The sequence below is a fragment of the Rhopilema esculentum genome, chromosome 20 (assembly GCF_057945365.1).
Source record: "Rhopilema esculentum isolate cy_ngs chromosome 20, ASM5794536v1, whole genome shotgun sequence".
NCBI lineage: Eukaryota > Metazoa > Cnidaria > Scyphozoa > Rhizostomeae > Rhizostomatidae > Rhopilema > Rhopilema esculentum.
In genome coordinates, this window is record NC_142834.1 from 9,868,892 (window position 1) to 9,891,501 (window position 22,610).

The window sequence follows — 22,610 nt, forward strand, 5'->3', positions numbered from 1 at the left end:
TGGCGGGGCCCCAAAGTCTTCTACGCCCCCAAAGAGAGCATGAAATTTACGCCCTTGTTTAAAAAATCATGTCTAACATTCCTATATAATTCCTGTCTAACATTCCTAAAAGTACAATCAGGTCAACTTCAGTTTCAAATTCCATTTTGCGCTGAAACATAAATTATCTCTCATTGCTCTGATTTTACCACTCAGTTGCCCTAGAGGAAGCAAAAAACTCCTCTCTAGCAAACTTCACATCGAAGACTAAACCAAACAAGAGCTTCTGACAAACTCACGGCATATTGTTCAGTAATAGGGCTTCCTGGCAGCTTAATTTATGATACATTTTTACCCCCTGGCCCTGTGGTGAATATATCTACAAAAATATGGATTTTGGCTATTCCGGACAAGTGAGTCAGTGAATAGATCGCCAATTATGCCTTAAAAAGATCTTATCCGCCAACTTGCGTGTTTTATCAGTTCCACTTTAAAGCGGTATTCACACTGGACGCGTCACAGCGCGGTGCGTCATCTAGCGTCATCTAATAGAGACGATGAACACACGATTTTAAAAATTGAAAGCCTGTGCCTAGTTCAAAGTAACAGTTCATAAATTAACCTACTCACAGTCATTCAGATTTAAGATCTCAAGACTGAATCGTCTATGATATCATAGGCAACGTTTGGGGAAAGCAAAAAAGAAAACAATGTCGAGAAAATAAATTACAAAAAAGTTGACGCAAATTCGCGGTACATTAAACTTTATTTGGCGTATATTCTTAAACAGACGTCTTTATTAAATTAAAGGCCATTCCAAAAATAACCGTGTAGGTAAATTCAAAGAAAATTTATTTCTTTGGTTGAAAACACTTCATTTAATGGTCGAATTGGTTGGTACGTTACTTTGCTAAGGGCTTCAAGCAAGACCTTTCCTTTGCGGAGACGCCAGGCTGAGAATAATAACAGACAAAGGATTAAGATTGGTCAAAGCCTATGCAACTATCCTAACAAAAGTTACTTTACATGTAACAAAATAAAAGCAGATGTGTGTACGCTAACTTCTTTAACAAAATTAAAGTTATATAAAAAAGTTTGAACTGGATGGATTCGCTACACAGACCGAGTTTCTGTAATCTATCACAGTGAGACACGACTGTTACTGTTGTCCCTTGCAAAACAACTTCTTAAGTTATAATGCAGCGTAATATAAACAATTGATGTTCTTTTCCACCGGCACTGAATCAGTACTTCTTTTTCCCAGAATACATGCGAACGCTAAGAAAGAAGTAGACATTTTTAACTTGCCAGAAAGCAAAGATAGTTGAAGATCACATGCCAAATATTAGACCAATGTTTCGTCTATACGGATTAGCATTATCAAAATTACGCTATAAACGTGTAGTGAACTGTATATTCAACTAGATATATAGCCAACATAGACAGATTAAAAAGATAAGATAGGTAAAAACACTATAGCAATGCTTACGCGTGATGCAAGTAGTACCAGATCTAATAAAAAGGCAACGATCTGGAACAAAAGATACAGCATACCGGTTGCAATTTTCAAAAATCCTGCTGCTATTTGGTTAAAATGCTCTGCAAAAACTGCGGGCTATATTGCACAATCATGCATTTTTCATATTAAAATTTAGCTGTACCCATCCCTAGGTTTACGCAGTTGATTTTACTGTTGATCTGTCAAATAAACGGGCTTTAGATGAAACCAATTTTTTAGGGAATGAAGCCAGAACCTTTTTATGCAATATAGCTTCGGCAGTAGGGTGACAGCTTCAGATACCTGGCTGATTCCTGGCGTGGTTTCCCCGTCGATTGTAGTGAAGCTTTTATTTGTTAAAGTAATATTAAAAGCTGAAGCAAGATTCGTACCTTTGCTGCATCAGAAACTGAGCATATTGTATCTGCTCTTCATTTCCCTTAATGGTTATGACGCGGTCTTTGATGTTTGGATCTGGTTCTTCGATCTTTATATCGGCGCCGGAGCGTTGTCTAAAAATTATCAATTTTAACTAGCATCATTACCCTTTCTGTGAGGAAAGGTAACTTGCAGCGGGGACACGCCTACCTAAACTGTCACAGCCTGACTGATAAATCAGTGAACCACCTTCGAGTAAGAACATTTCAGAATTGTTAACAAATGGCTTAAAGTACTTAATACTAGGCAAAATAGGCAACAGAGCTTCACACCCTACCACCTGGATTGGAGAAATGACTGAAAAAGGTCGCGTCCAACAAAGGCAATTCAAATTGAGAACGAATTTACAAAATCACCAAAATAATTTTCAGTACCTTATCCTATGGAGCCGTTAATGAAACTTGTCAGGAATTTGCCACTTTCCCTGGACATACATATCTCGATTTTCGCTAAGATGAGACCATTCGATTTGTGTCAGAAGAGTATGAAAAATTAGAGTAAATTGCTTTATACCTGATGCTCCTGATTCTTTCACCACCGCGACCAATGATTGCACCAGCCAACTAAAAAATAAATTACCTGTCAACAAGAGAAACGACTTGCAAACACAATGGCCTTAGAACATTACTTATGAGACAAGGTGCTCAGAGATAATGTTATTTCAGCAAAGTACCATTCCGCCCTATTTACTTCAGCAAATGGCTCCCGTCTGTTGTCTCAAGGTAATATTTTAAGGTTCTCTTTTTTTGGAGGTGCCAGTTATTGGGTGGTGTCCGTTATTGATAGTGTCCGATATTGGAGGTTTTACTGTTCCAACAAGGCATTCGTACAACCAAAGCCCTTCAACATATGCATTGAAATTTTGCAGATTTTTGCTTCGCTGACGTAATAAAAACTCCCCGTGACAGTAACAACAGCTAAGCTATCCTGATTGATTAACCTGCGGAAATTTGCTGCCTGATTTTGGCACTTACGGGCTTATAATTAAACTAAGTATTGCTCACTGAACTATAATTTTAGCAAGGTCAAACATAAACACATTCCTAAATCACAAAGACAAAAAAATACTTTAAAGATTCTGTTGAAAAGAAAAGACAAAGTGCTTTTTAAATTGACAATTCCTTACATCTTTAGGTATGGTGACCTGTGTGGTTTGCTGACCAGATGGATCTACAAGGCAGAAGTTTATATTAACTCAAGAAGCCAAAACATCGGGTCGCGTTGGTTATCATTAAAAAGTGAAGTAGTTGATCCGGAGGCCTCTTATTTGAAAATCTTCATAATATGATTTCAATAAAATATGGAATACCACTTTTGAGTATTAACTGTTGTAGAATGATAAGAGACAACATATTTTCCAATCAATCATGGTTTGAAATTAACCAGACCTACAGTACAATTTCTTTATTTTTTGTTGAAAAGCTCTCAGTGAATTGTGACCTAAAAACTCACAGGCATATAATTAACAAACACGCTTATTGTCAGTAAACCGCATAACAGCAGTTTCCTACTAAAAAGACACAACTACTTCCGTTCTTTGCATCACAACTGATAGGGGTCAAATTTCAAATTACTCTGCTACAGTCATATCCATACCTTGAAAGTCTGTGTAATTTCCTTCATCGTTCTACAATGAGATAAGAAAGAATATTTGCTAGCATTCATACAAAAAACGGCCAATAAAATCTCTCAGCGAAAATACTTTCAATAAAAACACAACATAGAAAACATCACGAAAGCCTTTTTTAATAACTCTCAAAATGATTCACCGCTTGAAGCGCAGCTGTAAAATATGGCAGAAGATCATAAATGCTTTTTCTCGAGAAGTCTCTTTTCCGATAGATTTTAAATTATAGTTTTAAATACTGCACGAGTGCTAATCTATTCTCTAATACAAAAGATTCTCCAGCTAACCCTAAAATGTGCAGCACTGTAGATAAGGTGCATACTAACAAATATATCTTGTGCTTTACCATAGCAGCAATGTTTCACTAACAAGGATAGGTATGTGGCCAGGCAATTCAAGAAACACATTTTCTAGGAGAAGTGCACTCTCCCCTTCAAATGTTTAGCTAGATATTTTCAATAGTTATGTCAACAATTAAAACCAAGAAGCAACTTATAACTGTGGTTAAAACAATATTCTGTTTCAGTAGCAACATATCCATGCATTTTTAAACATTGGTAATTTCAATTCAACTTTATTAAAGTTTCTCACAATGTGCATAAACATACCATCTGTTGATTGAAAACACTCTCATCAGGAAGCAGTCCACGTCCTCTGCCTCTGGCTCCAAAACCTGGACCGCCTCCAAACCCACCTCCGCGTCCAACTTGACCTCCACGACCTCCTCGCATCCCAACACCACCACCGCGCATGCCTCCTCTCATTCCCATGGGCGGTCCTCCTCCGTATCCACCATAATCATCATATTCGTCTTGAGGGGTAGGATCGTAAAGAGACACTGGACCTTTGATGGGTGTCTGTTGATGAAGAAATATGTTGGCAATGTTTATCCTTGCATAGACACCCCTTTGTCTATTAATTCTTCGCAAGTTCTCTGACAATCCTGGTGGTACAAGCGGCTACCAATTTTACGCCCTAATCTTAGTGAAAACTGCAGTCTTAAATTGCTTTAACTTCTCTTATTTGATCTAAATTGCTCTTACAATAAACGTGTTTGAGATTTGTAGCCATCAGTAAAACAATGATGTCATAGATTCCAATCATGGATTAGTCCAACTGATCATTTCTATGAACAAAGACATTTCTGAATCCAGAAGATCTGAAGAAAATTGATAAAATATAAAGAAAAGCCTCTAAAAATAAGACGAATTACCTTCGACATCGTCTCGAGAATATTCTCCATGGCACTCACGACTTCATCTGGATTACCTGTAAAATAAAGAATCAAGTGTTGATGTCAATTTTCTTTGTTGGCACATGGCATTGAAAGTTATTTAGAAAATAGGTGTCAAAGTCTTATATTTCAAACAAAAACTATAAGATAACAGGTGTCATAGAATTATCATGAAGGATACCTTCCTAGTGTTGGATACCTTCCTAGAGTAAAAATAAAAAAGATGCAAAAAGGATATAGCCCTTCTGCTATGCAAATGTAACCGCTTCAAAGAAAGCATTTATTGCGAGCACTGCGCTGGGGAAAAACAGCAAAAATAGTGATATTGGGAGGCTTTCGAAGATTCCCGATATTTTCAAGATATTTTAACCCCTTTAGGACACTAAAAGGCGCTCCGTTCAAAAATCTTGTTCGTAAAGGTGTCACATTTCCCTAGGATCAGCAACCTCTAGTTGGGTTTTCACGCCCGCTTTTCATAAAGTCAAGTAACATCCAAAAAGATGAAAAAACACGAAATGACCCAAAGTGGTAACAAGGGAAGGAATTTGGATCACACTGTTCTGCGACCAGTGCGACAGAACCGTTAGTGCAAGATAATCGTCAAGACATACCAGCTATGGCAACGACACGTTCGGTAGCACCAGGGAGACAATCTGAAAAGATCTAAAGCAAAGAAAAAATATCGTCACATATTTTCATAGTATGACACTAAAACTAAAATCGATTATCCCTGACTTCAACTTCATTTTTTTTAAACTCTCAGATTCATTTTGAGCGTTGCCTCGAAAAATTGCAAAAACAGAAAATGTGCAACCGCTGTAATACATCTAATTTCATATATTAGGGGAACCGCATGAAAGGATTACAGCAAGTTAGGTGTTGCACTGTTGGTATTCAATTGCCATGATACTCAAGCGTCCGAACAAATAAAGGGGTAGTAAATTAAGAAGACAAAAACACAGTATTTCTAAATTGGATGAAGTCCCGTATGCTGGGGCAATATTAGCCAGAACTGATTAATGTGTGTTTTTTGTTGTTCATTCTCGTCGCGCTGCGGTGTTTCTTATTTACTTCTATTTTATCGATTTTTTGCCGCAAGTATTTCATCGGAATCCATCGAACAGCCTGCTATCATGGCCTCTTCTTTATTCACACATTTCTAAATAGCCTTACATAAAAATTTGTTACTAATTGAGTGAACAAGACCGCATTTAAACTACTACAGGTAGAAGAAGCAAAACACTGACTGAATCTTCAGTTGGCCAATTACAATGTTACTACAGCTATCTTCCTTAATTAAAGGTACTTGTTGCCAAGAACTTACATACAACCGTACATAACTGGTAAAAAATCAAAATTGCCTAAAATTGTAGCAGTAAGAATAAAACATTATATATAAATACCTTTATCTGGCATCCAGTTTTCTAAAATAAAAAGAATCATACAGCTTATTTAAAAAACAAGGCATTTTTAAATTAAAATAGTCCAACAGTGATATCATGAAAAAATATGTTTTTATTAAAAAATTGAGGTTCAATAAAGTTACCGTGTTGCTAATTTTTCGAAACTTGTTGGAGAGCGTGTTAGAGTTAAAAAGATATAAAATAGTTAGATAAATTAATCTATTTTCACGGCTTCAGATATCCTGTAACAAACCCTACCAAAATTACATCTAGCCACATCGATATGGAACATACTTGTACAGAGCGATAATAAATATAATTTGTTTATGTAAAATTCTAAAGCGACGCCAATTCTAAATAAGTAGGCTGGGATGTTTCCATCAAATGGGGATACAAAATTTGATCACAAGAAATCAAGGGTGAATGTCCTAAAAACTGAAAGAAAGATAATTAGTAAGGATATCTTAATAAATAAACCAACCTCTCTTAGTTCTTTGATCTTCGATCCGCCAGTTCCAATCACACTTCCCGCCTGGCTTGAATGAATCAAGAAGTTGATTTCGTGTTGACCTTGATTTGGTTGCTTGTTCAAACCAGAATACGGCGGCTGAAAAACAAAGAAACACAGTAATTTTCAAGTGCATAAATATGATAATGCTTCCAAATGATTCATATTTTCTTAACACAACACAACACGAAATAATTCTCCGAGTAAAAAGTGCCTTATCGAAGATGATGAAGACGATTTTAGGTTATAAATAAATTATACAGAACTTTCTGAGAGATTAGGTCATATTAACATAAAAAAACCTGAATACCAGTCAACATACCAGTCAACTTATCATTTCAAATTTATGAATAACAGCATTTTAACCTGCGTTACATAATATTAGCACTTCTATGAAGACCAGGATAAATGACAATTTTTTTATGACTTAAGGGGACCCGAGCTGTAGGCACATTTCAGTCTTAAAAAAACACTGGCAATATTGGCATGTTCGTATTAACAATGAGGAGAACAAGGAACAGTCTTTGAAGAGCCCAGGGCTCGATATCCCAAAAATAAGGACAACGTGAGAAAACAGCAAGCCTTGGGTGGAAAATTAGAAGAAAAAAATATGTTTTGATAATTCCCTCTCACTTAAACACATCACAGCCTAACAGTTTTGGCAACAGTCTAAATAGAATGAAAATTAATCTACGAGTTTGTGCTATCTCTTTTCAACTGTAAATAAAAACATACTTTATAACCTAACTTCTCGCTTGATTGAGCTTAGACAAGGACGAAAATTAAGAAATACTCGCCTCTCCCATTTGTGGAAAACACTCTTTTAGAATTGCAACGGCATTTTCGTCAGATGATTGAATCGACAATATGCTGAAAATAATTGGTACACACAGGTGTGAAAATGACGATGGAAAAACCACTTTTTAGTGGAATTATGAACTAGACTTACCCCAGAACTATAATATGTAATAAAAAGAGTTATGGATAATATCGTGGGGATGGATAACCACGCGGAGGAAATGAATTAATTTTTTATCTATTGAGGATGCTCGAAATTTTCATCTAAGCACGAGAATTTATCCACTGAAAATTCTTAAAGTTGGGTGTCCGAAATGCTGCCAAAAAGTGTTTGGCTGTTCTATTATTGTTGAAAGAAAAAAGCTTAGAGCTGATAACGGACAGACTTTACGTTAAGTGCAATTGCAGTAGAGCACTTGATTGACAAAGAACGCTGTTCAAAATCTACAGTTTGCTATAATGGCGGCACCTACTTGCAATTAAGTAGAGAAATGGGCAGGTGGCAACTGTGAGCCTATGGTCATGCCTATACAGACTGCAATAAAAAAACAACTTTTCTATTGACATATTGTCACTTATAATTCATATTTTTTTCTTTTGTGATATTCCTTGACAGCGAATAGCCTGAGTTTTGAGTGGTAGTTTCAAGATGATATCCTGAAAATGTTGCCCAGAAAAGTAAGATCTTCAATTATGAAAATCATCAACCAGAGAGGCAATCAAAACACATCCCATTGCATCTTCATATGTTTTAAAAACCTCTCTAAGAACATTAATTGGAAAAAAATATTTAATAAAAATATTTAAGTTATGCAAGAATCAAAATTTGTGGAAAGTGATGATTCCTGAGTGATAATTTTTAACGCCACATTTTCATGCTTACAATTCTAGCATAGTGTACTTAGCGACTGTATGCGATGATCTAAAACAAGAGTATAGGGACCAGCTAAGGAACGGCTTCCGAATTTGTAAAAGGAAAAAATCCCAGGGAACTGGGACCTACCGCTCTGAAGACATGGAGTCGGGAACATTGACTGTTGCACTGTACTAATGGGTTGTTAAGGGAGGGCCAGAGAAGATCAGGGCGACATCGACATTGATATGGAAGGGTTTCCAACCAGGGTTTCAAGTAGGTCAGGGATTGACGGCGGGTGCAGGAAAGGAAAAAGATATGCATTCAGTTAGCAAAATGAACACAAATAAGCCTATATAAAATAGAAAAAAATTATTCAAATATATTATCCCACTATAAAGTCACAATTACAGCATTAGTAAAACGAAAATCGTGGAATTCCAGGATTCAGATAAAAGCAGTTCTGACCTAAACAGGTCACACAGGGGATTAATAAGGTGAACTTAAAGACAACGAGACGCTTTGCAACATATGCTACCATGAGGATGCTACGGTACAAGTAGTTCTAAGGCATTTAGCAAATTTTTTCAAATTAGGTCTTTAATGCTTCTTTATCAAGTGAAAAGGCACAACAACCCAAGCCAAGGATCAACAGGGTACTATCTTGTCAATGTTTGCTTACGTTTTAGCTGGCCTTCTCAACCTATTATCATCCAGTTCAAATTATAGGAAGTGGCGAGCAAAGCTTTAATAAGAAATTGCGTTTTTAGAATGGACAGGAAGAAAGTAATAGATAAGCCTTAAAAAAAGTCGGAGGGTGAGAAAATCCGTTCTGTTTTATTGTTGATGTAATCTCTTCATTATCAAATTTTCAAATCAGGCGCCCATAATTCTAGCTTAAGCTTTGGGTAAACGGAGGTTACACGGAAGGGGGAAATGTGACCAAAAATGATTTTAAATTATAAATTTTAACTATAAATACTAACCTCGCTTCTTAGTCTTTTTATGTTCTGTCCACCCTGAATTAAAGATAAAAACAGGTTAAAGAAAATGTAATAAAACTATTGTAAACAAGAGGAAATAATTTGATTTGTATATTTGTAACGTTTAAGTAAATATATTCTGAAAATTCTAAAAGTCAAAGCACTCAAAATGGGTCAGCAACTGGAAATTTTAATGAAAGAAAAACTTTATTGGCAAAAAAGAATTCAACTATAAAACCTATATAACATCGTGATTTCGGACAATAAAAATTCCAATAAAACTATCAATACTTCTCCTTGCCAAAAAGACCAAAGAAAGAGTGAAAAACAATTGAATAGGTAACCATCTCACCTTGCCAATAATACCTCCAGCATTCTAAAACAACAAAGGTATAATTTTAAATCAATTCAAGCCATTATACCAAGATTAATAGACTCAACTTTGCTAATATGCATGTGCTCTTTTTAAAAGTATAAATGTATAAAAAAATAATTGACAGGGTCTTGGCAAATATTGGGTCGAAGGAAAAGCAAAAATGACAAGAGGTTTACACACTTTCGAAGTAAACAGTTTAAAGAAGCACGTGGTGGCCCTTGGGCATTTTTTAAATAAAGGCAACTGTCACATGGTCAGAGAACTTGAGGAATACCATAAAAAACAAAATAGGTCTTGAAATCAAGCCCTAAACCCGTCTTAACTGAAAACTTTTCTGGATTTTGGTTAAAGCCTCCAGCAAACAAAATTTAACAGGAGGCTATTGTTATACAAGTTGTATCCAAAACACAACACACAGCAGAAACAACAATAAAGAAGGTGTCTTTGTTGTACAGGGGATAACTCTAAAAGTTGTGAGCATTTTGCAAATAGGTTAGAGTAATATTTATCCTCTCAGCTACAGGTTTATACCCTCTCATTGTAGCAAACTGATTTGTAATAGATACCATATTCTTGCATTAAGAGGCCTTCGTTGCTAAAGTTCACAAAAAGCCATTTCCAGCTTATTGTTTATAGTGGCCATTTCTTTTCTCAATGCTACAAAGAGAAATTTTGCAATCTTCCCATGAGCATCTTGTCCATAACATCACGTTTCTTCCCACATAGTAGCTCTTTTAATCTGGGTGCCAATGTCCAGGGCCAACCTGCCTCGGCATGAAAGCATTACAAACCAGCCCTGATCAATAGGCTTGCTTGCTTTGTCGGGCCAGCCCGCTCCATCAAAAAAGGCCCTAAAACCATTAATGCAATGGCCACTCGAAACAAACAACGACTGTTTGAACCGTCGCTAAAACAAAGCTCCGCAAATGAATGCATCACGCCTATTTTACCTTTAAACCTGTCTAGCCCCTCCTTTTTAACTTCTGATGTACATAGCTGGAGAATATCCTAGTAATTTTAAGACTACATAGCTGGAATAAGTGCTAGCAAACGAAAACTTACTTTGCTCTGCAGTAAAAAACGGAGGGTTATGTCACGGCCTCTGTTATCTTGACGAGGTCTTTTTGCTCCACCCATTCCAGAACTGCCAGCATCTCCTAATTCCCTTTTAACACCTGAAACAGAGAAATGCTTTCTCTAAAACAAATGAATTCGAGAAGGGTGTAGGTTTATACATAAAGCAGAGCTTATGCAGCAGCATTTGGAATGAAAAACCTGAAACACTAAAAAATGGCATGCTACTGTGATATTTGGCTGAAAGGGCTATACTAGCGATAGACTTTGCCTTCAGAAACTCAGCAACGACCTTTAAGAAAGGTGAAAGTTACGAGGATCTTCAGTTGGACAAATGCTACGAGCATACCATAGTTTGCAGTGATGTAAATAGTACTGCAAGTGGATGTATTTAGCGCGTGATTGGTTTTCTGGAAGTTTATTAAGAAAATGGAGGTTTATATCATTACAATTTAAGAACATATTGGGATTTTTTAAGGCTCTTTTTCAAATATCTAAAGAATACCACTGGCGTAACGCAGTTTAGGGCGACTCGGTTAGGGCACCAAATGATTTTAATATCAGTCTATATTCGCCCAAGTTCACCGTTTTTTTAAAAACTTCAAAAGTTCTTCCATTGAAGATTCTTTAACTCAGCCTCCCCCCTTCATTATACAGTTAACTAGAAAAATTATAATTTTGCATCTTGCTATGGTTTTTGATCTACTCCACATCGTTGGGTGAGACATTCTCGCCGTTCGTAAATAGGGGCATCGTCTCTGTTTTGTTAGGGCCCTAGACATCTCCGTTACGCCACTGCATTAAGCTTTGACTATTTAGAATGTTACGATAAAAAATAAGAGAGGGTAATTAATTTTTCGGACTGGCCTATTGTTTATATAATCTTTGCAAGATTTACTGATTCTTGTTTGAAAAAAGACCTGCCAATCTTATAAGCAATGTAAGGGAAGGTAGCAGCGTGTTGATCTTGCAGGGAATCGAGCTTGGGTTAAAATAGGAAGAAGTAACTTAAAATATTTATTATTAAATACTCATGCAGTATAAAAAATTTTAATAGAGGTATATTTGCTATTTATCTGAAGAATTACTTTATGCAAGAACTGGAAGGAACGGCCAGCCGCTCTTTAGAATAAGTGAAGGAAGAAGAATAGTATCTACAACCTCGAGTGAACGTCAGTTCCTTTCGAAGATGTGTAGTTGATGCCCTTCATCAGATAACAGGAAGGGCTTAATTCTCGTTTAAGCTAATTTTAAATCAATGTAATATTTCATTACGATTTTATGTAGCATGCTTCGAAACGCGGTTTTAGAAGTTTAGGCGAGATTCGGCACACGGTCTCCCGTGCTAAAGAGTTCGTGGATACAACTGTATTCTCACTTTGCGGTACGCTTTATAAATTTCTTAATACCAACATGTTCTTGCGGTGCGTTTTATTATGCAAAACTTCGGTTTGTGTGTACAGCCACATATGTTTTTGATGCGGTTTTAAAGGAAAAAAATTATTATGTTAAACATGCATTTGATGACATTCCACAATGAGATCAGAATATGCTGCAGCAGACCTCTTTTAACAGAAACTAAAAAACCTGACAGAGAAGGGTTTACATCAATTCGACGCTTCTCGTTATAAATATTTTTCAAGAAGAGGCCGTCTTTAAACAACCGACCCCTGAGATAAAAAATATAAAACCATCGTTTTGGTGAACACAAAAAATGAATATTTTCTTGTTCAACTTACATAAAAAATAGAACGAAAAACTCTTTACGACTGACTAGGTGGTCTGGTTTGTTCTGTTAATGTCCTGATTATGTTATGTTTGTGCTATGCTATGTTGTATTATGTTGTATTATGTTGTATTATGTTGTATTATGTTATGTTATGTTATGTTATGTTATGTTATGTTATGTTATGTTATGTTATGTTATGTTATGTTATGTTATGTTATGTTATGTTATGTTATGTTATGTTATGCTATGCTATGCCATGCTATGTTTTGCTATGCTATACTATGCTATGCTATGCTATACTATGCTATGCTATGCTATGCTATGCTATGCTATGCTATGCTATGCTATGCTATGCTATGCTATGCTATGCTATGTATATTATGTTTGTTATGTTATCCTATGTTATGTTATGTTAAGATATGTTATGTTTTGTTATGTAATGTTATGTTATGTATGTTATCCTATGTTATGTTAAGTTATGTTATGTTTTGTTATCTTATTTAATGTTATGTTATGTTATGTTACATCTTACGTGTTTATGCTTTGCTATGTTATTTCCTTTTTTAGTGTTTTATACTCTTCGCATCTAGACCTTCCAGAAGACCTTTTGTTCTCACACTGGAAGCGCTTTTCTCACCTTACTTTTATGTGTGTTATTATTCTATTCAAAAATATTTCTAAGCACATTGATATTTAAGAAACTTTTGAGGGGCTTTTCGTACCAAAGTTAATCGAGAAACTACCAAACTGAGTACTAATACGCGCTTTTTCTAAAGAACATTTGGCTCCGATGTTTGCTGAATACCCTACCCTGTTCCTTGTGTTGCTCTTACTTTTTGGGCAAATCTCGGCTTGATGTGTCTTATAAGGGTTGCTTTTGTAAAAAAAAGTGTACCGAGCTAAGTTTCTAACAAAAATGCAAGAAATGAAATTTTTTTCAAATTTTCACAGAAAATCTGATAAGAAAAACTAGACAAAAAATGGAAAACCGTCGACTTCTCAAAAGATTCACAGATAAAGATTCACAAGCAATTGTCACGAATAGAAAATTCAGTGCAAATTTAAGCAATTCGATCGGGTTCGAAAAAATGTTTTTACTTCTTTGTCTGTCCTTGCTGAAACTACCTGTTGCTTAGTACAACAACACATCCTAACCGCAAATCGGAGGGCTTATGGCCACGTAAACCAGCCGTAACAGAAACTTCCGAGCTAAAGAAACAGAATGTCTTTATCAGAAAAACATTTTTGCAAACGCTGTCTCCATCAACTCACGATCAAAATAGATTGATGTCAAGCAGGAACCAAAGTTTGCTTTGCGGCCAACATGAATGCCGAGAACCGAACCGCCAACATCTGTAACAAAGCTTTGCGGGAATCCCCTTCGAATCTTTTCAAACGCAATACGCAAGAAAGTTTATCATTTCCTTTATCTCTATTTAAAACCACCAGTAAGATGCAGGGGATGACATATCTCATCACTGCAACAGCCGTGCGCAAATTACCATTACAACTGAAGTCTCCGCAAAACTTGACGACGTGTTTCCAGACACAAAGTTCGTGTTCAAGTGAGTAACGGAAGCTCAACTTGTCGACAAGACTTCCTAGTTCACCTTAAAAGTGCCAAATAGTTTGCAGTTAACTGCGTAAACAGTATTCCAAAGGTGCATAAAAGGCAAGTTGCGTACTCAAGAAAAACAACAGCGGCGGCAACCGCAATATGGCCGAAATCAAAGATGAATGCATTGGCGAGGACAAGAATGAAAGCGAGAGCTCATCAAATGGATTAAATTTTGACAAAATGCTGGCAGCCACAGTGCGGAGGCACCCAGTTCTTTACGACAAATCATATAAAGACTTTCATGAAAGGGACGTAAAGGATAACGCATGGCAAGCTGTAGCGCGAGAAGTCGGATTGGTTTCGGGTACGTATGGAAATTTCAGTGAGAACAACAAAAATTCAAACAAAACATCCTCGGTCAACCTTCAATGTGATTCTTTCTCTCGACCAGATAAATTATAGAGAATGGCGAGGATTAGGTTTCGTGTTAGTCCTTGCAAGTCAAATTTAGCAAACTGCACCAACCGCAAACTCGAAGTGCTCCTTTATGTAAATTGACGCACAATAGTGTGTCTGGCAACCTAAACGGCTACGCAGTCATGAATAATATTGCCTTTATTTATCCAGGTATCCTGAAGGGTAACTAAGTTGTCGAGGATTATTTTCCCCGTGGAAATACTATTATTTCGCTCGAAAACACTCATAAAATTATTCTGCGTCTTGCTAAAAAATACCAATTATATTACCGACTTCTCGAGATTTCGCTTGACTAGCAACGTTTTCTTTGAAGCCGAAAATTTCAGGAGAAAATTGATTTTGCTTCCAAAAATGATTTCCATATTTTAAAAAAAGATGAGCTACTACCCTTTATATTATGGACAACGCTCGAATTCAAGAATGTGATGTAGCCTGCCTGGGACCCCACCCATCTCTGCACATGCAACAAACAAACAAACTTCACACCCGTGCTTCTCCTTTCACATCTCAGCTTACATGTGTGTGCATATAGCGCGAAGCACTTTCAAAGATCATGTTAGGAAAATATAGAAAATCTGTTTTGCATGGTTTTTCTCGCCTAAAATAACAGTAAAGCAAACTTAAATGCTCAAAACAACTGCTAGACAATCAAGAGAAAAGGGGGGCACACTTGAAATGCCTGGAAATAAAATTCATGCGATTATTCCCTGAATTTTATGAAGTTGAAAGTAATTCCCTGAATATATTGTAATACAATAATTAGAGAATTACAGTAATATATCCAGAATTGTTAACTTGCAGTTGATGCTTAGATAAAAATCATAACTATTGACTTCAAGTCTTTTCAGATTTGTTTACTTTAATGCATAGACACATTCAATTGACTTACTTTTATAATACCACTTTCTACATTATAACTGCAGTTTAGGTATCAGGTGCCACACCTTTTTAAATTCATATACACGATTTTCTACTGTTATTTCATCAGTTAACCAGATAACATAACACAAAGGATCTGTATCTCTTTAGGTCAAGAGGCAGAAAAACAATTTCGTCTTTTGCGTGACCGCTACCAAAGAGCAAAAATGGCCATCCAAAGAAGGGAAACTTCTGGAAAATCACAAATAGCAATGGTTAGAGTCCAGGCAAGACTTAGCAATATGAACTTTATGCACTGGTTGGATGAACATATAAAACCAAGAACGAGGTTTGTCAGCATGCGACACAACAAGAATTCTATGGTAGGAATAGTTGATGAAAATGAACCAGCTAATCATGTTGAAATACTGGAAGGGGTTGATTGCGCAAGTGAGGCTGACTCAGAAATTGATTTTCCATCTTCATCTGTACCACATACAATGGTACCAGCAAGAAGAAAGTTTTCACCATGCATTGTACAGCAAGCAAAGGTTCCAAAAAACACAGCCCATCCAAGATTTGCATCAGGGCCAAAAAGGCAATACATGCATGAAGATGAACCTAAGCATATGCAATATGAACAAAGAGAAGCAGTTGGAATTATCAGAGAATCAGATGATGAGAGGCAAACAATAATAACACCTGATATCCACAGTAATATTACAGTCTTGCGAGATTCAGCACAGATATTTGGGGACTTTGTTGCAGATCAGCTAAGACAGCTATCCCGAGACCAGGCAGTAGAAGCAAGATACAAAATCAGTGGCATATTCTACTCTTTAATGCAGAATTCACAAGGACATAAACCCTCATAAAAAATGCAGACTTAATGAGAAAAACCTGGCAAACTACAGACTTTGCTTAATGAGTACTCTGTTCCATATATCCATTAACTTTTAAATTAATATTAAAGAAATATTAGAAGACTTCTGTGTAACAGGAATACCTGAATCCACCAGTGATCAGCACATTTGTTGTTGTTAAATTTTATCTAATGACTGCATTTATCATTAATTTTTTACTGCCATCTGTCGTTAATAAAATTCTTTAAATACCATTAATATTTACTGACAGTATTATTAACGACAATACCATCAAGTTTGAATGTTGATATTTTCTACCACTCTCGCAATGCCCCATATAATCCTAAACATTATACATAATAAAAACTAAGATTATTGTGTACTTTCCAATGTCAAACTGGTGTTGTCCTCTATCAAATTTCAGATTTTTGTCAAGCCCCTCAGCATTATTAAAAACTAACTTTTATTAATTTTTTCAGAGTTTATTTATTCAATTTCATAGCAGATTTTTAAACTTCCTTATTTTGTTTTTATCATTATACTGAACAAGTTCAAAGAAAGACAAAACATATTTTTGTGGTATCTTTATCTATCCAAGCCATTTCTTTCATTATAATCCTATTCTTGTTTTTGATAAATTTTTAGTTTATTCTTGATCCCCTCTTTTTCCAAGACTCCTTGCTTATTGATATTTGGCGCCAAAGAAAACGGGTAATTTCTTAATTGGAAATGTAGGAAATGTTATTAAAAGCTTCAACTTTGTTTGAGAAATAATTTTAACTTATTTAACTATTAGGGAAGAGGGCTTAAGAAAAAACAGAGACAACAGCTGCAATTAGCCAGCTTTGATGGGAGCTGTCTATAACATTTTCAGCAATGTGGCTTTTGTGAAAATCAATAAAAAAGTGGACTTATGCTTGGTTTCAGTAGGTCTTTTGAAATCAGTATGGTCCGGTTTCCATAAAATTAAGTGATTTTAGCAATTTTGTCTTCTGTTTGTGTCAGCATTTGAAGTGCTTGTCCACATTGCAGGCAAACTTTTAAGAAAGGATTCTTAGTGAACTCAGAAAGGCCATTGAAATGAAGCACTGTTATCTTCTACTATGATTTTCAATGTGTCTACAATACATAGCTAGGGAAGAAATATTAAGCCAGCGAGAAAGCTTTATAGGAAAGTAACAAAAAATGTTTACATTCAAACTAAAAAATATAACAAAGAAAGCAGGCTATTTATTTTGAACATTTGATGATGATGCCAATTATAGTCTTTTATTCAAACAACATTAAGTTTTTTATTCATAAACAAGAAGTGATTTGCCTACTAAAGTGTTGATAAGTAAGCCATGATTTCTGATTCAAGATTTTGTCTACAGAAAATTGCTACAACCAGATTTAAAAACAAAATGATAGCTAAAGTGCAGCCCTTATAATGTTTGAAAGAAACTAAAAATCTGTTCAACCAAGTTTGATCCATAACAAATAAAATATTGAAAAAATACTTTACTAATTAATGTTGAAAAATGAAACAATAAGGACATGAATTTTGTAGGTTATAGGACATATATATGAGTTTATAATGCCTAAATAATAAAATGCTTAACACTTTCATAATAGGAATGAAAAACTAGATTAAATTGGTACATATATAATATTAATGGTTTTTTAGTAGAGTGTAAATCAACTTAATCACTCACACTCTCTTAGGAACAGTTTTTTTAGATATGAAGTTTTGCTGTGAACCACCAAAAAGCTTTCCACTTGCACCCTGTAAGGGCATACCTATAAGGTGCAACTGTTTCACCATAATCCCAGGCCCCTATGTAAAGATTTCAGAAGGTGTTCAAGGCTGAAGCAAAATCGGTAATATTAGTACTATTGATGTTTGCTGCTTTTCCATGTGATTTTGAAACTTTGTGGTACATGAGTATCATATAGCTTTTGTCTTTCAAATGACAGGCGCAAAAGAATATTTTTTTATTTCTACTACCTACACTTGAAAAAGTTCAGTTAAATCCAATAAATTACAAACTGTGAAAATTGGTAATTTTAGAGAACTTTATTACAGCTTTCGTAGAGGAACAAAATTCTGTCAACTAGGGTTGCATAATTTGACAGTAATTTTTTTAAAGCTTTTTTGACATGCATTTTATAAGCATTTGTAGTATTTGGCATATTATGTTTCCTTTTCCTCTTTTAAATATCATAAAAAAGGATTTGAACAGTTTTTTGCCGTACAGAACTTGAAAATGGCTTTGAAAAAAGCAAAAATTTCATATCATATTGGCTAAAAGCTTTTTCATCTGGACTCAGAGCATAAAACGTCAGAATACGAATCCGAAAGAACACGATGGAAAATATATACCCAGTTGTGGATCGAATTGGCCAATCAGAAAACGCAAGCACAAGACTGGTATAGTTGACCAATTAGTGTCACATGCCTAAGTCCTTCTGTCCACACAATGACCGCTTTTTTGTTTGCACGTAAATCGATTATAAAACTGCTAGATGGAAAGATAGCTGGGCTCTGCCAATTATCTGAAACATGTTGTCATTATAGTTTTGCACAATCTGGCCCATGGCATAATCACTTGTTTTAACAATGTTTGTAGACCTACAAGATCGAGGAGGATGTTCTCTTTGAGGGGCAGTTTTGCTTCTTATGTTGGAATGAACATGTTCTAATCTTTGGGTTGTGCATCCTACGTAGCCAGAATCACACTGGCACGTAAATTCATAAACAAGAGAATTTTTTTGGTTGGTAGGAACACAACACTTTTGACTAGATAGAAGAGCTCTCCTAGTGCTTTAAACAATATTGGGATTGACAGCATGAATTTGTTATTAGCGTCTTATGTTCACTAGTCAAATACTTTTTGTCTCAATCAATATTCACCAAAACGTCTTAACAAAGAACTGTTGTGGTCACTAACAAACATGCTTTAATGATCTAAAAATATTTTTCCACAAGCAGAAAAATCAATGTAATTTACACTTAATTAAAAAATCATTTTGGCTTAAACTTTAATTTCGTCAATAAATGTTAAGGAAAAAAGTTTTGCAACAACCACTTCTTGAGAAACATCTTTACGAGATCAATTTCCAAAAAAACAACCTATTTTTGAGGTTACTTAATTGATCAAAGTAACCATTGGCAATCCAATGTGTTATCATTATAACACTGTATAGAGTGTCTAGGCACAAAATCTGATGAATTTCACTGCCTTTCAATCACACATAAAGAAACTTGATGGGAAATCCTCCCCTTTTAGTTCTCTTTGCTGAGTACTAGGGTAGAATAGAATACAATGGGAAATCATAAGTCTATGAAGGATATCTCTGGCATAATCTACATCGGGGTGGGCAACCTACAGCCTGCAGGCCAGAGTCGGCCCTGGGAAGACAATTTTTGTGGCTGCCCGAAAGATGATAAATCAAAATTCAATGTTATTGTTTTCGGTTGTCAAGTATGATGTTTTAACTGTCTGTGGTGACAAATTTTTCCTACTCAAAAACAGGAAAGTTAACAAGTGCAAGAAAAAAGATTCTTGCAGGTTGCACTCATGGAAGTTAAGCAGGGATCACGTTTTTCCTTATTATGTCATATCTGAGTTGCTGGTGCACTGGAGGGGGGGGGGGCTGTATTGGATAAATTTGTGTTAAAATATATTGAAGTAAATGGTTTTCTAGTAATAGTAATTCTATTTCCATCAGTTTTCCCTTTTTTACTTATGATTGGAATAGTCTTAGCTTGTAAACACAGGCTAGCTAGTTGCAAACTATGTATGTAATAGGGAGGTTTGTAACTGGTAGTTGAAATTAAATGAGATTTTTTCATTATTATTATCAAAATCATTTACTTACAACTATTATAATAGTTTGTCTTTTTACCTTTGGCCGGCTTAACAAAAGATTTGAAGTATCTTGCCCACTCTCCAAATAGGTTGCCAACCCCTGATCTATAAACAGGACTCTAGATGTTAATACTTATAGCATTTTTCACCCACAGCTTTCCCTTTTATTCATGTCTACAGGCTAGATGCTGTCATACATTTGCTGTACAATAATTTTTTTTCAATGTTAATATAAATTAAACAATTTTTATCGACTAATAATGGATTGAAAATAAATTGAAAATTAGCAATACCTTGCATTGTGTGTTTCGAAGTGTATCCCTAAAAGAGGATTGATTTGAAATTAGAACAACTTCCACTACTTCATCAAAAACTGTAGCTCACTTTTCCAGTTTTTTTATTTTGTTTATTGTAGGTTACTATCGCAAAAGGGATTTACAAACACGACAACTTCCTAGGTTGGGTCAGCCTAACGGCCTGGTGGTTAGGCCATGGTACGATATGAGTGCGTTGATTTCGTTGCACTGTAGAAAAAAACAACGAAAAGGATTTCAAAGAAACACTGCAACTGATTGTGATACCTAAGACGCATCGGTCAAGGACACGAAAGTCGACTTACTTCGTAAAATGACGCTTTTCTCTTTATACTGAACTGTGATATGAAGAACTGTATATAACAAACACCTGGCCTCCAAGTCTACCGAAGTGCAGCATGGGAATGGTGGCCGAAAAGAATGATGGGAAATAGTCCCAAGAAGGGAAACTTTTTTCCAATTCAAAATAAAAAAGATTCAGGATTTCTCATCTATTAAACTACTGCTATTGACAAATTTCCCGTGTGAAGATTCACAAAATATTTTAGTCGAATAAGATAAAACTTTGTATGGCAAGAAATTGAAGTCACGGAAATTGCAGAATGAAAATCAAATTAAGCATGCATCAAAGGTTTCTTCGTTATTTGACCCTAACAATATATTGTACCAAAATTCCTTAACTTTTGGAAATATTAATCTGGAGTTTCTTAAAGTTGCCTCCTTAAATAAATGCATATCGACTTAAGGGTTCCCCAAAGACCAATGCCGTGGTTCCAAGGGGCACATTGGGTTTATGGTATCCTTGAAATTGTGCTAGAATTTGCAAAGTCTGAGTTGCTTCGACCAATTCTTAACTGAATGAGGTGTTGGAATAAAGACAATAGTGGGAATAAATTTGAATTTCTGTCTTTATTGGCCTTGGATCCTTCGCTTAAACTTGCGCGAGATAATCATCTACCTGTTCCATTTCGGTGATTAAATAATTCACTTAGAAGTTGTACAATCTTTTTCTCGGGGTTCCTCCCAATGTTGCCATTTTAGCTCAAGCATTTATAAATTAATACAGAACAGATTCTGAAATTTCCGCAAACACTGGATTCACATACAGTTCAGGCACGTAGCTGCAGGGGGGCACGGGGGGGGGGCTGTGCCCCCAAATGAAAATTTTGACAACAGCTTGACCCCTCTGGCTACAGTTTTTCCAAATTATATTTTGAAAATTTGGCATATTTATAATTCCATGACCTTGATTTTGTCCAAATATATCTGTTTGTTATATATCTGTTTTCTTGTTTTAAAGCCTGCCCCCCTGAGGTATGGTTCTTGCTCGAGTTTGCCCCCCCCCCCCCCCCCCCTAGCCGACACCTACAGCTACGTGGTTGATACAGTTACTGGAATGTAGTAAATAACATCCCTGTAGATAAGATGAGACCGCATATAGAGTTTATACAATTAATTCAAGGTATGCTTGGGCAGAAAATTGGAGAGATACTCCAGCAAGGCAGAACGCTATTTGCCCTTGTACGGATGAGAAACATCCCTCGTGAGTTTGAAACGGTCGGTCAACTTAAAACCTGAAATATGTAGTCGCCAGAAGCCTGAAATATGTAGTCAATACAGAGTTATAATCGAATGCGTACTTTTTGAACAACATTCTTGTTCAAAAATTCTAATATTCTTGATGTAATTTCCTTTGTTCTGATGCATCTAAAACCAAGAGCCAAAGAAGAGACATATTCAAAATATTCTCAAAGGACCATGCCCCGGACCCTGTAGTCGAGCACACCCATCAATGCCTATAAAATAAGATCTAATATAAAATGGACTGGTATCTGTTCATTTATAAATTTTATGTTTAGCACCACAACCCCCCTTAATGTACTACTTTTATTACAGTTTAGCACTTTTGACCAATTATCTGAGCATTGGCGGGAGGGGCGGCCGTACAGATTGAATATTCCTATTGTTGTGATATCACGTTATGCACGACAGATGGCAACCTAAAATTACTTTTATTACACTAGATTAAACCTGTCGGTGTGTCGTGTGTACCCACTCCAGTAGCTCGCTATCCCCTTTATCACGGTTATTATCCAGCCTGCTCAAAGAATACAAGCCATTTACAATCACTGAAAAACTTCGGTTATCTCAAGAATGCATCACACGAGAAAATCGTTACTATCCTCATT

At 35.8% G+C, this 22,610-nt stretch overlaps 2 protein-coding genes across 3 annotated transcripts; one reads left to right on the plus strand and one right to left on the minus strand.

The window, feature by feature from the left end:
• Positions 1–956: 956 nt before the first annotated feature.
• LOC135687331 (heterogeneous nuclear ribonucleoprotein K) lies at positions 957–20,844 on the minus strand. 2 transcript variants are annotated; one of them, XM_065203868.2, is made up of 18 exons: positions 20,727–20,844; positions 20,401–20,428; positions 10,760–10,872; positions 9,674–9,697; positions 9,325–9,357; positions 8,489–8,532; positions 7,485–7,557; positions 6,661–6,786; positions 6,180–6,200; positions 5,388–5,439; positions 4,756–4,811; positions 4,151–4,399; positions 3,512–3,542; positions 3,042–3,085; positions 2,429–2,478; positions 1,870–1,989; positions 1,469–1,510; positions 957–1,257 (listed from the first exon to the last, which is right to left on the minus strand). In XM_065203868.2, the coding sequence occupies exons 2-17, from the start codon at positions 20,405–20,407 to the stop codon at positions 1,492–1,494; spliced, it is 1,062 nt and encodes a 353-aa protein (XP_065059940.1). In that variant the 5' UTR covers positions 20,408–20,428; positions 20,727–20,844; the 3' UTR covers positions 957–1,257; positions 1,469–1,491. The 2 variants fall into 2 exon arrangements, with proteins under 2 accessions (XP_065059940.1, XP_065059939.1); XM_065203867.2 differs by lacking the exon at positions 1,469–1,510.
• LOC135687333 (uncharacterized) lies at positions 13,033–18,699 on the plus strand. Its single transcript, XM_065203871.2, has 2 exons — positions 13,033–14,422; positions 15,565–18,699. Exons 1-2 carry the CDS (start codon positions 14,218–14,220, stop codon positions 16,266–16,268), a joined length of 909 nt encoding a protein of 302 aa, XP_065059943.2. The 5' UTR covers positions 13,033–14,217; the 3' UTR covers positions 16,269–18,699.
• Positions 20,845–22,610: the final 1,766 nt, after the last annotated feature.